The sequence below is a fragment of the Amblyomma americanum genome, chromosome 1, assembly GCF_052857255.1.
Source record: "Amblyomma americanum isolate KBUSLIRL-KWMA chromosome 1, ASM5285725v1, whole genome shotgun sequence".
NCBI lineage: Eukaryota > Metazoa > Arthropoda > Arachnida > Ixodida > Ixodidae > Amblyomma > Amblyomma americanum.
Genome location: NC_135497.1, coordinates 152957297 through 152971354, shown reverse-complemented (window position 1 = coordinate 152971354; position 14058 = coordinate 152957297). Strand labels below are relative to the sequence as shown.

The window sequence follows — 14058 nt, the reverse complement described above, 5'->3', positions numbered from 1 at the left end:
TAAAAGGTTATTACGCAAAAACATAATCATTGTTCAGCTTACGTTCGCCTCGTCTGCTCCATGAAAGATTTCATGTGCTTTCTCTTCCAGTTATCGTCACCGCCTTTTACAAAAATAAAGGAAGAAGAAAATGGTTTCGTGCTCAAAACAAAAAAGGTGTTATCTTTTGAACCGTCGTAATAAGTCTGCTCAGTAATAAATGAGAGATCTGCCACGCATTACCAAAAACTAGACAGCAGGTTCCTATAATGAACACGACGTAGTACGCATTATGACTTCTGTGCTGTTTTTTTTCTTTCGATTCATATACGACCACGAGCGTGTTGCGTCAGCGATGTGGTAAGTTGCCATATCGATGACGCAAGGCTCTGTGCTGTAATAAAAAAAGCTTTTGTACTAGCTCGTCATGCAGTTCACGTTGTGTCGTTCCTCAGCAGATGTCACGCTGCTCACTGAAGTAAGCTCTATGCACGCGGCTACAGCGACGAAGAGGGAAAGACAGGACTTACGAACGGATCTTGGGACATCCATCACTGCACGTAGATAACCAGTTTTCCAGCATGCAGGCACAGTTTTGTCGGGCACCCGGCAGACGGGCCTGGCGCCAGGCTCGTAGCTCGCAAAAAAAATGGAGTCGGGGTGGCAAGCACCGGAATCAGTCGCGAGTACAGGGTAGGTGAGATGGTGGCCAGCTTCACGTGACGGTCTCGCCGGTGCCTTTCCTGCGCCGCTCAAGCGCGTAATGAGATGCACCTGCGAAAGTGACGCGACCGTTGTGCTGGGCCCCCCATATGTGGGTAAGCAGTGCAGGATGTGTAGCGGGGCCAGGTCGCGGCTCCCGGAGGCCTTGAACGCGTTTATACGCATGGCGGCGGCCAACCTCCGGAAGAGCCGATCGGGCCACGTCGTCGTTGGGTCAGTCTGGCAGCCCGTCGTCTCGACCCCTACGTCAATGCGCCGCGACATATTCGTGCGTTGAGCGCACGATAGCGAGCGATGTAATTGAGACAAGCGTCGGAGTTCATGCGCTGAGCCAGCTCGCGGCCGTCAGTAAATAATGAACCAATCCAACGCACAAATGACTGTGAAAGTTTGAACCTTGACGCGCTGACGTCAGTTGCACCTTTCTCGACGTTGAGCGATTTCATTGATACAGAATATGTGATGGCATCAACCTATTACAGGCGGGTTTCGAAATTACGGTGTGGAATATTTTTAAGCTTGGGACCCCTCTTGAATACCAATTTCGTGCACTTAACTTTTCTGTGCACATAATGTTAAATGAATCCTGTTGATTGAATGCGCTCTGGAGTGGGCCTCACAGCGCCAGGGGCGCCTACATTTGAGACATTAAGGCTTCCGCGCGACACTTTATTGAAAAAGAGCGCAATCTACTTGGCGAACGCTACATCTGCATTGTCGCTCGCGCATTCGAGACTGAAAACGAAACATATTGATAGATTTACCTATCTGGTAGGGTTAACTTTTAATGAACTCTGGCAGGTCTCCAACCAAAACCTTTCTTTAATTTTAAGTCTAACATTTCGAAGCTGGCTCAGCTCCTTCTTCAGGGGTAGCTGGGGGCTGTGGCTAGCGCCTTTAAGTATGCATGGCGGGGGAGCTGGGGGCCGAAAGAAGGAAAGCGGTGATGTGAAAGGTGTGGAATGGAGAGAGGACGGTGACACATACGCCGGGAGCGTTGTCATTGTGGGACGCAGGTTGCTCAAATCGCCACACCGAATGCTTGGTTTCGAGGAGGTGTGTGTCACGACGACATCTTGTCTCAACTCACCTCTGGCCAGCGGCTCCAGCATCTACTCTTTCATCTCTGCTGTTTCCTCCCAACCGAGAGGCTCGCTTTCGAGAAGATACCCATCTCTTCGAACCCCACCACCTCACCCGGGGCACTCCTCAAGGTGCTGTTCTCTCTCTTACCCTTCACAATCTCGCATTTCCCCCATTGTAAGGCCGTGCTTCATCAACGCGTACATTTTTTTCCCTCAGCTTGCGGTGACTGCGGGCCTCCGGTTTACGTGGAGAGCTGTCAGTGAAGCTCCGAGCTCCCCCTACCCGCGTGCCCCCCCCCCCCCTCCCCTCCTCTCCCCCTACCCCCGCAAGCAGTGGCAAAGGCGCAGGCGGCACTGGCTGCTTGACAGCACCGTTGTGACGGCTGAAGACACCTGGCTTTGTTAAGCGCACCAGGAAAGCATGCGAGGCGCACAGAACGAGCACGTGGTGCCGCTTGGTCTTAGGCAGCACTCCCACTGCGGCAGAATGCGGACCACCTCGCATTCCGCGATGGGCCCCCTTTTTCTTCTTCTTTTTGGCATTCTCGGTGGCACCGAAGCGTCGCGGTTCTCCGCCGTCTGACATTCCTGCGGCGAGTCAGTGGATCAGTGGTCCCGCCAATTAGCTGAAAATAAAACTTTTCATCCTTCGAGAGGCAACGCGCGGGTGCGACAGGGAAAGGGAAAGCATCAAGCAATAAGGGCGAGAGCTCCCCCTCCGGGGAGAGGGTTTTCAGAATGTTTTCTGTATGTGTTTCTTTTTCTTTTTAGCCAAGCCCCGGGCTCGAAGTTGGGTCAAACCTTCAGGGGCAGTGGCTAATACCTCCATTGGTTATCGAAGCTTAGGGCGGGCCTTGAAATATGCCCGCCCTAACTTCTTTGTTTGAACAAGTTTTAAAATTGCATGTAAAATCATTGGAGTTCAGTCTTGTCTAGTTGAGCTAGGGGCTCCGTGCAGTGGCACGTAATTCTATAGACCTAGACTCTAACGTCGGGTCGATGAGTAAGGTCTTGTCGAGTTTCTCTGTGTGAGATCTTTTATTTTAAGTTACAGTTCGAGTGTCTGTGTAACTCAACTTGTAACGCAGTTTTCCAATGTACATCCTGTAAATATATTTTCTCTTTGTCTTCATCATCTGGCATCAATCATCGTCTGCTCCTTCAACACAGTCGAATTCACGTTTGGAGAGGTCCTGTGCCCCTCCGAAGAAAGAACCATCTTGCATTTACTCCCCTCGTCTCCCAACTAGCCCCAATTCCCAACCTCCACCACATCTTTTACGCCGACGACATCTTTCGTCTGGCTCTCCGAGTTACTTCCGGGACATCCAGATACGTGGCCTAGATCTCAACTCATTCCTCACCAACACTCGTCTCTCTTCTGCTCCGGACAAATTCGAGCTACTCCTTCTCAACCTTTCCTCACACCAGCACTCCCACAACCCCATCGTCTTGCTCCATCTCTCTGGCTCTCCCATTTCTCTCGTCATCCAGTGTTAAGTACTTGGCTTCCCTTCGCTCGAATGCGGCCAATAACGTGCAAGCACTCCACCATGCTCTCACCACCTGCCACACGGTAAACCTCCACCTGCGGCGTGTAGTCACGGCACTCGGGTCTCCTCCGTGCGTTTCCGTTTAGAGCGGGTAGGCCCAGTCTACGTAGGTGGGTCATGAACTGCCGTCTCTGGGAGTCGCAGTCAGGCAGGAGGTGAATAGGTACCCCAGGGTGCCACCTTTTCCGCAGGATGGGCACTCCGAGGTGGGGGGGGGGGGGGCTAGTTAGTGGCAGTATTTTCTGGATTCTCCTGGACCTAATCCCGAAAATACTCTCGAACCGCTCTTCGCCACACAGACTACCGCACCCTACCCCGTTCCCTTCAATATAAGGTCGAACGAATGGTATCCTCACTACAGCCACCCAAAGTTTTCCTCTGCTGGGTCCTGGACATTCAGGGATTGGGGGAAATGAACTGGACCACCGGCTGGCCTGCGATACTCTTCACCAGGCGCCGTTGATCGCCTGTTTCAAGCCCTTGAAGTACGGCGGGAGGCTCTTCCTTTGTTGTACTGCCAATGAGGTCTACCTCCAGCTCCGCATAGACAAGTGCCTCTACATACGCCCTCATCCATAACTCACCCTGCTGCAGGCTCGCCTTTTCCAGCCCATTCAAATGAACGCGCCCATTAGCCCCTCCTGCCTCTTTCTCTATCGCTTTCAATCTGACCCTTCCTGTCTAAACTGCCTCCCTCCCTATGCTGACCTACCTCATTGTCTTTTCTACGGCCTGGCTGCTCAGAAGTCGGGCTCCTATCCCCCTTCCCTTTCCATCACCACCTGGCTTTGGATTGGCGCTGAGATGGGAAAAAAGCATCGAGTGTTCGTCCAGGCGATCGACACATCAGCCTGTGTTTCTTGGTCGAATCAAAGTTCTTTGCTGCTACTTCTACGATTAGTGATAACAAGAAATATTCCGACTTGAGACACAACCAGTTGAGTTAGTATTGACGAGAGAAATATCGCGAAATAGCATTGCTGTAAAAATTTAATTGAGGTGATAGGTTAAATTTGAACAGTTTCATAATCGATAATATTCGGTGATCCTATAACAATGGTGAAGCATTAGAATCGAAAGAATCGAAGGTGAGTATTTCGCATGGACTGGTTCTGCAAGATTTGAAGTGGAGCTATATGGTTTGGACGTGTGTTGCAACATGTAGAGAGAGAAAAAGAGGAAGTAATTTAATGAAAGGAAAGGTGGAGAGGTCGGCCGGCGGTAAGGTGACCTTGGCGTGTTACTCTACACTGAGTAAGACGAAATATAAAGTAAAAGGAGAGTGAGGGTGTGAATGGAGGGTGATGATGACGATGTATTGCTTGGAGTTGTTTGGATTATAGAGGAGACCACGCTCACACTAGGTGGCACTCGTCTCGTGAGACGACGAGTAGCACATGGAGGGCATGTCCTGTCCATCACACATCCTGTCCTGTCCACACACACACACACACACACACACACACACACACACACACACACACACACACACACACACACACACACACACACACACACACACACACACACACACACACACACACACACACACACACACACACACACACACACACACACACACACACACACACACACACACACACACACACACACACACACACACACACACACACACACGCACACACACGCACACACACACACGCACGCACGCACGCACGCACGCACACACACACACACACACACGCACACACACACACACACACACACACACACACACACACACACACACACACACACACACACACACACACACACACACACACACACACACACACACACACACACACACACACACTTGTCAGAGAATGTCCACCAAACCCGTCCCTTAAAAACACTAAAAATGCTTTTGTCCGGCGCAAACCCGAAGCCGCGTCCCTCCAGGGTCCAAAAACATGCTCCAGGTGCACGGGGTCATCATGTCGGAGTCCTAAAGCCCTTAAAAATGCCTTGCGATGATTATTGAACACTTGGCAGCGGGAGATCAAATGTGACAGATCCTCGGGCACAGCACATGTGGTCTCAGAGGGCTACTTGATGCACCAATTTTTTCTAAATAGGATTTAGTGCAGTCTAGCTATGTCCAGGCGAATTCGGTATAGGAAATTTTGATCATGTCTAGCTATATTGCGTGGCATGCGGAAGTCACATGTGTGGTCGATACGAAGAAGTGGCCTATACTGATGCTGAGGATCACACCACAAAGAACGTTGCGTCTGCCAGGATTTTGTAGTTAGAAGCGTCGCGCCATCCCTGCGAGAAAATGGTATAGGTAGGAGCAAGGTGGTGTCGCCATGCACCGACCTCTCTGCACCGTCAGCGTGATCGTTGCCTGTAAGGCCACAGTGAGCGGGTAAGCACTGCAGCGCAACACGGTGGCCAAGCTCACAGGCCTCGGAGTGGAATCTGTTTAAGTCATAGATGATCGGATCATGGAGGCTTCCTGATGACTTTATAGATTGTAATGCAGCGCGAGCGTCGCTGAAAATAACCCATGCTGTTGGGAGTTCCCGGAGAATGTAAGCAAATGCTGCTGTCAGAGTAGCCAGAGCTAAAGTGATGCCCCCCTGCACCGGCAAGTGTCTGTTTGAAACGCAGCCGCCGATGGGGCTTGTGAGACCCAGGTTGCTGTGCTCGGTAGCAGTAGTCGAAGTGCGGTGACTGAGTAACGCCGAAATTGTGGTGGGTGTTGACAGAACCCAGACGTCAATCGCTGATAAGACGGATGTGACAGAGCCATCAGTGTAGATGTGACTGTACGCACTGTAGCATCCATAAATTTGTTCGAGTAAAATATTTAATCGTAGGAACGAGGATGTTTGCTCTTCTTTTGATGCCAGGAACTGCTGTCTTGATTTGCCATGCTGTGTACCCCCAAGGTGAGGAGGTGGTCGTGACAGGGCGCTGGTGGTGTGGAGGGAGAAGGTCAGAAACTTCCTCTATGCACTGCGCTGCGAGTGGATGGTGAGGTACAGGAGCCACGAATCGCATCTGGACACGAAGCAACTCCTGGGTTAGCAGTATTGATGCAGATAGACGTCTGCTCTCTGCTAGAGTAACCACTGTGGAGGTGTTCTTGGGAAGGCCGAAGCGGATATATATATATATATATATATATATATATATATATATATATATATATATATATATATATATATATATATATATATATATATATATATATATATATATATATATATATATATATATATATATATATATATTACGCTTTGTTTGCCTCCCAAATTAATGACTGCTGCTTGGTGTGGCTAACAACAACTAAACAGAGTCTATACAAAATTCTCGTGCTACAGAAAAAAGCTATTCGTCATATATTTTGTCTAGATTATCTATCTTCCACCTTACATTTTTTTCTGCAGTGCAGAATTCTTCATGTAAACTGCATGTATGAATAGAGACTCCTACGCTCACATTACTTTTCACCTGTCAGCTTTCGGTCACTTTTAGCAATTTCTGTGCCATTGCTGCATCACACTAACATCCTAAACACACGCAGTAAAGGCACACGGCTCGTACCCTTTTTCCGCACCGATTACAAGCTCCAGTTGTTACGTCACAATCTTCCATCCGTATTAAAAAATATCAACACATCAAATGTTTGACACCTGTTCAACTGCTACAGTTTTTTTTCCAATTTCTAATGCGGTTTTTTTTCGCTACAGTGTTTCTTAGGTATTCTTTTACAGTTTCCCTCCAATTGCTCACGAAGATTCATTATTCGTGCGATTTGTGTCAATCTGTAACAAAAAAAATGCAGTCTTTGTGTACACATTTTCTATCAACCTACCTGAAAGTGTTTCTTATTTTTTGTAAAGCTGAATATTTCAGGTTAATCTTTTTTCGTCATTATTATTAGTGTTATTATTATTTAGTGGTCTCGTCTAGGCTGCCTTGTAAGGGTTGCCTTGGGCCTCGTCAAGCTGTTTGATTACAGCGTTTAGCCCGGGTGACCCACCAGCTTTTCTGGTAAATAAAGATCAAGTTCAAGATTCTCAAGGCCTTAGCTTGCATAGCTTCAAGGAGTTTGATATTTGTTTGTGAGATACCCTGAAGAACCAGGAGACTACAGCGTAGGAGGCCTTCACAGAGTACACCATACAGCCGTAGTAATGAAGGTGTGGAGCAGCCTTATCTGGTGGTAAAGAGCATACGAAAGATAGAGGCGTAAGAGCAGAGCTTGATTTTAGGTTGTACATGTGGGAACCATGACAGTGACCTCTCAAATGTCACCCCTAGGAATTTATGACATGTAACGTACGGTATTGGGCTACCAGCAACTTTCAGCGCGCAGCGTGAAAGATCGCGTCTCGGAACTGCCATTGCTGAGCTTTTATCTGGCGACATGACGAGACCGCGCTTGCTTAAAAACGATTCGATGCAGCCTATTGCCCTCTGTAATCAGGCATGCACAATCCGCCTGTTGCGTCCGGAACACCATATACGGATGTCATCGTTGTAAAGGGAGATTTAAACTGTAGGAAGCAAGATTTTTGCGAAGCAAACAAGTGAGATATTGAAAAGGGTGGGATGACTTAAAATCCCCCCTGTGGCACTCCGCGAGATATTCGATGCTGAGCTGCGTCACTTTCACATACTGATATTAAAATAGATCTTTCGTGCAGATAATCGCACAGCCAGTTCTACATCCGTCCACCAATGCCAGTTGATTGTAAAGCTGAGTGAATTGCTTCATGTGTGACGTTGTGAAAGGCTCCCTTCACGTCAAGAAACACAGAAATCATCATAGACCACTCTGACTTTCTGCGTTGACACAGATTGTGAGGGCAATAACGTTGTCAATGCTGCTGCGTCTTTTTCGGAAACCAGACATGGCTGAAGGGTAAATTCCTCGGTTCGTCAGGTCCCAGGTAAGGCGGGAGTGTACCATTTTCTCCATCAGTTTTCTGACTAAGCTTAGAAGCGCAATAGGACGGTAAGCGTTTAAGTCAATTGAAGGTTTTCCAGGCTTGAGAATATGTTTCATACGCGCACGCTTCCAACACATTTCAACGCTGCTGGTCTCCCAGGATGTGTTATAAACTGCGAGCAGCAGAACCTTGGAGCTCATACGACTGTGTGGCTGCCTTCCCAAGCTTCACATAGAATTTCATGTTTACAAGCTGTTGCGGTGGACGTATATCTCCCCATAATCACTCACAGTAGAATGCACAGACGACTAGTGAAGTTTTTTTCTACATGTAGTGTCATCTAGCGGCTGCCACAGATATTAACATAAACAGCTCAGGTTAGCCCTAAAAGATGGCGCTACACACACGCACCAACCCTTGTTTTGAAGCATCATTTCTAGAGAAGAAAATAAATCAGTCTCGAGACTTTACGAGCAAAGGTTTAAAACCTGACTGCAAAATATACTATCCATATGAAATACGGATAATAATGGTGATCATTGAAGGCACACATTTCCAAATGCAGATCACTCGTTCCAGTGAGGTGCATTTGTATAACCTCCGGAAATTCTTTAAAATCTTAACTTCCTTCTTGCGAAATAAATTTGATTTGATTTGATTTGAATTCGTCTCTTAAATTCGTAGCGCATATCTAGCAACATGTACCACCAACTAACCTTTTCTGTGTAATATTCCAATAAAGTAGAAGAAATTATTTAAGCGCATTGCAGTCTGGGTTACAGAGATTATGGAAAAATATACTCCTCCATGAACATTATGCTTCAGAAGTAATGCATTTTAGATGTCTTGAAAATGGTATTGAATTACAGTACGGGAACAGCAGTCTTATTTCCTATAGCACAATGCTGCAGAGAAACGACACTTACAGAGAGGTGGAGAGATCGCCTGCAATAAAACTGGAAGCGGGAAAGAAGGGCTTGGCGACGCAGGCATAGGATTTGTATCTGTTTTATATAACTATGTACTTTTGTTGTTGGCTCTCAAGCGATGGCACATACCCACGCTGCGGGATTTGCCAGTGTAAGGTGCGGATCCAAACAGGAGAAAAATTCATCCAGACTTATATCAAGCCATACATAAATAAATATTGAGGAAGATGGGAAAACGAGTAGCGAATTTTGAGAAATATTGTTCCGGCTGGCGAAGTGGCTAACGTAGAAAGACATCTTCATTCTCTCTAAGGGTCAATAAGCTCGTGAAGAAATTCATCTTGCTGCAATTTAGGCAGTGAAATTAATTATCACAACAGTTTAGCGGAACTTATAGCTGAAGTGTTAGTTTAAAATTCGAATTCGCAACACAGCGTTAATTGTATACTGCACTAAAATGAGATCAATGTGGTTGCGTGACCCCCATATTTCTTTGTTCTTCAAGACGCGCGGAGCACATGAAGGCGACAGTTCAAACGATGTAAACGCATTGCGTAACATATTTAGACAAATTTCTAAAAAACGAACTCTAGGCGTGAAACAGACACATGAGACGGCTGCGACCCCTATTCATGCTGGACTTTGAAGCATGAGGGAAAGCAGACGCTACTACTTCCTAATTATTTCACTTATTTTCGTCGTAGCTGAAACGTCTATACACGTGTATAGAAACGTGTATACAACTGGCCAGCCTTTCTGTCCAGTGATGAGCAAAACCGACACAAATCGATGATTGCTCTTCCGGAAAGGAACCAAAGGCTTGAAGACGAAAAAATGACGAAAAACAGCCAGCTAAAACAAGCACAAGTTTAACTGCCACAGGTACAGTATTTCAGACAAATTCCGACAAGGACGACGAAGAAACTTCGTTCGCCTCTGGCGCATCACGCGACGAACGTGCCGTGGTAGCCGCGATTCAATCTCCCCCCCCCCCCCAAAAAAAAAAACGCGTTTCTGCTGCTGTGCTGTTCGACTTCATCGACGAAAGTCACCCCTTGGTGCCAAGCGCAGATGATGGTGTACCAGGGTTCTCTTGGTCCACCGCTAGAGCTGCCTGCTGACTTCCCAAAGGGCGACTTCGATGCTTGCAGAGCTGCGGAGCCCTTTCACCTGGTGCACGGCACGACGCACGAGCCCACAGAGGGCACCCGAGCATTCTTCGGCTATGCTCCGCTGAAAACTGCTGCTGTGGGCCCTGCTCCGATCACGCCGCAACCCTTCCGCAGGTTCGTGCATCGACTGCCACGGCCACTGCGGAAATGCTTCGCGCGAGCAAACCCGGCGATGGTGGCCTGCGCGTCTTGCCTAGCCGCCGCACCGGAGAACGTTCAGTACTGCATTCAGATCAAGCGCCGCCGGGATTTTCCAGAGCCCCTGCTTGTCGCAACGTTCCACGAGTGCAAGGTGCCTGTAACGGACGAGAGAGAGAGGAGCATTCTGGCCATCACGACCAAGGGGAAGGTTGTGGCCGCAGTCGACGTTGGTCACAGTCTGGGCGTCGTCCGAACCCGCACGGCACGTACTGTCACCTCGAGGAAGGTGTCATGCTCCTGTTTCTCTGCTACGCTGCCCATCGACTCCTGCGTCTTGCGACAGACCCCGGTGCTATGCACTTATTGTTCATGCTCCATCCGGCCTCGACGTCATCAGACCAGCGGAAGCCGTCGGCGACCTCTCCGTGGACATCTGCGTCTTGCGACAGACCCCGGTGCTATGCACTTATTGTTCATGCTCCATCCGCCTCGACGTCATCAGACCAGCGGAAGCCGTCGGTGACCTCTCCGTGGACATCTGCGTCTTGCGACAGACCCCGGTGCTATGCACTTATTGTTCCTGCTCCATCCGGCCTCGACGTCCATCAGACCAGCGGAAGCCGTCGGCGACCTCTCCGTGGACATCTGCGTCTTGCGACAGACCCCGGTGCTATGCACTTATTGTTCATGCTCCATCCGGCCTCGACGTCATCAGACCAGCGGAAGCCGTCGGTGACCTCTCCGTGGACATCTGCGTCTTGCGACAGACCCCGGTGCTATGCACTTATTGTTCCTGCTCCATCCGGCCTCGACGTCATCAGACCAGCGGAAGCCGTCGGTGACCTCTCCGTGGACATCTGCGTCTTGCGACAGACCCCGGTGCTATGCACTTATTGTTCCTGCTCCATCCGGCCTCGACGTCATCAGACCAGCGGAAGCCGTCGGCGACCTCTCCGTGGACATCTGCGTCTTGCGACAGACCCCGGTGCTATGCACTTATTGTTCCTGCTCCATCCGGCCTCGACGTCATCAGACCAGCGGAAGCCGTCGGCGACCTCTCCGTGGACATCTGCGTCTTGCGACAGACCCCGGTGCTATGCACTTATTGTTCATGCTCCATCCGGCCTCGACGTCATCAGACCAGCGGAAGCCGTCGGTGACCTCTCCGTGGACATCTGCGTCTTGCGACAGACCCCGGTGCTATGCACTTATTGTTCCTGCTCCATCCGGCCTCGACGTCATCAGACCAGCGGAAGCCGTCGGCGACCTCTCCGTGGACATCTGCGTCTTGCGACAGACCCCGGTGCTATGCACTTATTGTTCATGCTCCATCCGGCCTCGACGTCATCAGACCAGCGGAAGCCGTCGGTGACCTCTCCGTGGACATCTGCGTCTTGCGACAGACCCGGTGCTATGCACTTATTGTTCATGCTCCATCCGGCCTCGACGTCATCAGACCAGCGGAAGCCGTCGGCGACCTCTCCGTGGACATCTGCGTCTTGCGACAGACCCCGGTGCTATGCACTTATTGTTCCTGCTCCATCCGGCCTCGACGTCATCAGACCAGCGGAAGCCGTCGGTGACCTCTCCGTGGTTCTCGTACAGGCTGGTGCCCGACCTCTCCACTCGCGGTACTCCCAACTGCTGCTCCGTCTTCTACCCCACTACCACCTCGCCTTCATCGCAGTTTAGAAGGACGTCCGCACCATGTTGGGCCGCAGTACCAAGGAAAGGTCGGGGAAGCTCGCTCCCATTGCGATGACGTCGTAGTTCTGAAGACCAGCTGTAAGACGTCCAACGAGAAAAGGAAATTGAGCGCCAGTGCTTGCCTCATCTTCGTTGCCGTCAGCGTTAACTAGCACGTGGAGCCGGTTGCTTGGAATGACAGGCGACGGCAACGAAGTTGAGGCAAGCGCTTCGAATTGAACTAAGTGAACCAACGTGCGACTGCGTGCTCTCCGCCAAACCACACCACATATCTGGTTATCGGTACTTGAAGCATGAAGATTGCCTGGAAAATTAACTTTTTAACGACAAAGGCCATCTTCTCAAAATTTGACGTTTTATTAATTGCCGAACATTGTTCCTGGTTTAGTGCTATTAATTGTATTATATTTTACAGTCTATAAACTTCTAGACATAATTCTTGTATGGGTGCTGTCATCGAAATACATTACAATTCTCCTGTCATTACGTCGAACGCTGTGTTTCTTAAATTTGGCGGGCTTCTGAGATTCTTCCGGCGTCACCTGCATGCTGAAGCACTGGCGTTCGGGGTAAATTTATAAGAGTAACTGGGCAACCCCCTATGTGAAAAGTTTTACATAAGAAATATATGCCGATTCCTAATTTACTAATAGAAAAGGTGTAAGCCATCCATGGTTGACATGGGAATGCCCACAACCGCCGCCTCCTCGAGTGACCCATAAATCCGCCCCTGCTGACGTTCTGTTTCTTCTTTACAGCCAGAAATAACGTCATACAGGATAACAGTGTGTAAGCGCTGACGCGGTGGCTCGGTGGTTATGGTGCTCGGCTGCTTTGATCCCGGCAGCGGGCGCATTTCGATGGAGGCTATGTTCTATAGGCCCGTATTCTGTGCCGTGTCATTGCACGTTCAGAACCCCAGGTCATCGGAAATATCGGGAAGCCTCCACTACGGCGTCTCACATAGCCTGGGTGGCTTTGGGACGTTAAACACCACAAACCAAACCAAACCAACCAAGTCTCTGTAAGCACTCGTTTGGAGGCGAATGAGCAGGACTAAACAAGGCCCGCAAGAGGGAACTGCACGGAGAGGCCCCGCGCTAAGGCCGCCGGAAGCGTGGAAAAATAACCGGGACATTAAAGGGTTTTCGTACCGAGACAACGAACGTGTCAGTCGTTCTCTGCGCACGCTGCAACAAGCTAACACTACAGCAGTCCTCGTCGGTTGATTGCCGCTCTGAAGCTTGAAGCAATTCACTAAGAAAGGCACCCAACCTAGCCACATTGTGGCGTATAACCGAGGCTTTCGCCTGTAGGCGTTTTGAGTGGCCCACTAAGATATTTGCATATTACATGCATGTAGGAAGCCCTAAAGAAATGAACGCTTTAACTCTCTACATTTTTTTTTGGCAATGAGGAAGGCGCCCTAAATGATCGAATGTGCAGTTCATTCTCTTTCTCTATCTTGATGAAATTTTAAGTTTTCGTTAGAAATGCTTTCGAAACAAATCACACTGTGCAGCTTCGGAGGGTCGCGTGTGCGACTGGGCTTTCATGTGAAAACATTTCTTGCCTCATGAGTGGCGTGGACATGAGGTATGTCAGAGCATGTCCTCATGAACTGGCGATCATCCAGTAAGAGTTTAAGTAGGATTTGCAGTGATCAATAATGACTGAATGGAAATTTTAAACGAGCCAACTACTCAAAAATAATTAAAAATAGGGCATTAAATTTCTATAATCACCACGAGTAATGCACGAAATATGAATTAACAGTAATTTCTCCAGAATTGAATGACTAATTATAATACAATGAAGTTAATATTTATTACAAACAAATCGAAAATGAATAACAAAAATTA

At 48.9% G+C, this 14058-nt stretch overlaps 1 protein-coding gene across 1 annotated transcript in view; it reads right to left on the bottom strand.

Annotated features, from left to right (window-relative positions):
- Nucleotides 1–546, bottom strand: part of LOC144113963 (annulin-like) — a 79380-nt gene extending 78834 nt beyond the window's left edge. The window contains 1 exon segment of the mRNA XM_077647379.1: nucleotides 510–546. Coding sequence (XP_077503505.1) covers nucleotides 510–531 — 22 coding nt within the window. The 5' untranslated portion in view covers nucleotides 532–546.
- Between the last annotated feature and the right edge of the window lie 13512 nt (nucleotides 547–14058).